This window comes from Rhagoletis zephyria, unplaced genomic scaffold (assembly GCF_001687245.7).
Source record: "Rhagoletis zephyria isolate East Lansing unplaced genomic scaffold, Rhagoletis_zephyria_1.1 Rzeph_scaffold_69993, whole genome shotgun sequence".
NCBI lineage: Eukaryota > Metazoa > Arthropoda > Insecta > Diptera > Tephritidae > Rhagoletis > Rhagoletis zephyria.
In genome coordinates this window covers 1-1,330 of record NW_016227044.1, presented here as the reverse complement: position 1 = coordinate 1,330, position 1,330 = coordinate 1, and the positions used below count along the sequence as shown (strand labels likewise).

The 1,330-nt window shown below is 52.2% G+C and overlaps 1 protein-coding gene across 1 annotated transcript; it reads right to left on the bottom strand.

The window, feature by feature from the left end:
- Positions 1-448: 448 nt before the first annotated feature.
- On the bottom strand, positions 449-1,316 carry LOC108357071 (evolutionarily conserved signaling intermediate in Toll pathway, mitochondrial-like). The gene is made up of 3 exons (XM_017608166.1): positions 1,113-1,316; positions 796-1,048; positions 449-735 (listed from the first exon to the last, which is right to left on the bottom strand). Exons 1-3 carry the CDS (start codon positions 1,314-1,316, stop codon positions 449-451), a joined length of 744 nt encoding a protein of 247 aa, XP_017463655.1.
- Between the last annotated feature and the right edge of the window lie 14 nt (positions 1,317-1,330).

Genomic DNA, 1,330 nt, shown 5'->3' with positions numbered 1-1,330 from the left:
ATAACAAACAAAAAGGCTGTTTTCTGACTGCTGCCAAGGCTGCCTCTGTGTTTGGCGGCGGTTAACGCTTGCTTGAATGATGTGACGGTGGTGATGGTGGTGGTGGCTTTCAGGAGGCACTGTGTGCAAACTGAGGACAAAAGCTGCACCCGAACCCGAGCCTCTGATTCTGGTCAAAGAAGAGTGATGATGGTGAGGTAAAGAGGTTCGGGTGAGAGGCCCAAGCGGTTTTGTGCTAGAAGACACTGAACGCTGCCTGCACACACTTTTGAAACACACAGCGAGCAGAGGCGCTCTCTGCTGCTGCGGCCATCGATAGTGCGCCCGATTGTTCGATGGTCAGTCAGTCTACATTGGGCAATCATTACGCAATGCAGTTGTATTGATTGATCCAATCCAACCAAAATGAAAAATTGCATCAAGTAATTTATTATTCCCAGCGTGATTGCTACTCGCTAGTGGGCGCACTACTAGTGCCCGCTCTAGAGGGCTCCTCAGTGCCTTGCAGTGGCTGTACGTAGTCTTTGTTGGAGATGATCACCGGAATGGAGCGCAGACGGGGATTCTCTCGCTCCAGAATGCGAACCCAGGTCATCAGGGAGGACTGACTAGAGGTGCCGGTGGCGGCCACAGCCAGAATGGTGCCGTCCTCTTGAATGTGCAGCTTGCGCATCGGATCAAGGGCCTCTTCCTTCTCGGGGAAGCCGAAACTGGCGAGGGGAAGGTCGGAGACATCTGCAAGGAGGGAAACGTTGTTAACATTTGACAGAGCATTTATCCACCCATTTGACTCACTGTGCTTTTCGTGTTCTTCATTGAGCATTGCCTCGACTTTGTCCTCATTGGCGTTAGCCTTGGGGCTCATGTCGCGGGCAAATAGAACAAAGTACGACACTGAAAAGTGCTCGACCCAGACTTGAAAGGGCCCGTCGACTGACACGCGGTACCTCTGTGGATCCAGCTCCTCGATCAGTCGACATTGACTTTCACTTTGCGCAAAGCATATCCACGTATCTTCAGTTGCATTTTCCCGTTCAATTTGTGAAGTCTGCCAAACAAAATGGAAAAGATTTAGTTTACTGATGTCAAAAAGATCAATGTGGCCAACTCACCGAGTAGATGCTGACATCGGACTGCGGATCCAGCGACATTCGTTTGAGGGCGACGATGGCCAGCTCCAGCGGATCCGTCGGTAGCTTCTCCGGCAGCGGGTAGGGATTGGCGTTCTTGAACTTGGTCAGCCAGTAGGTCATGCGGGCGCACTTCTCCCAGACGCTGGAGTACTGCGAGAAGACGGCGATGATGTGCGTCTCCATCTCCTTGTCCGGCA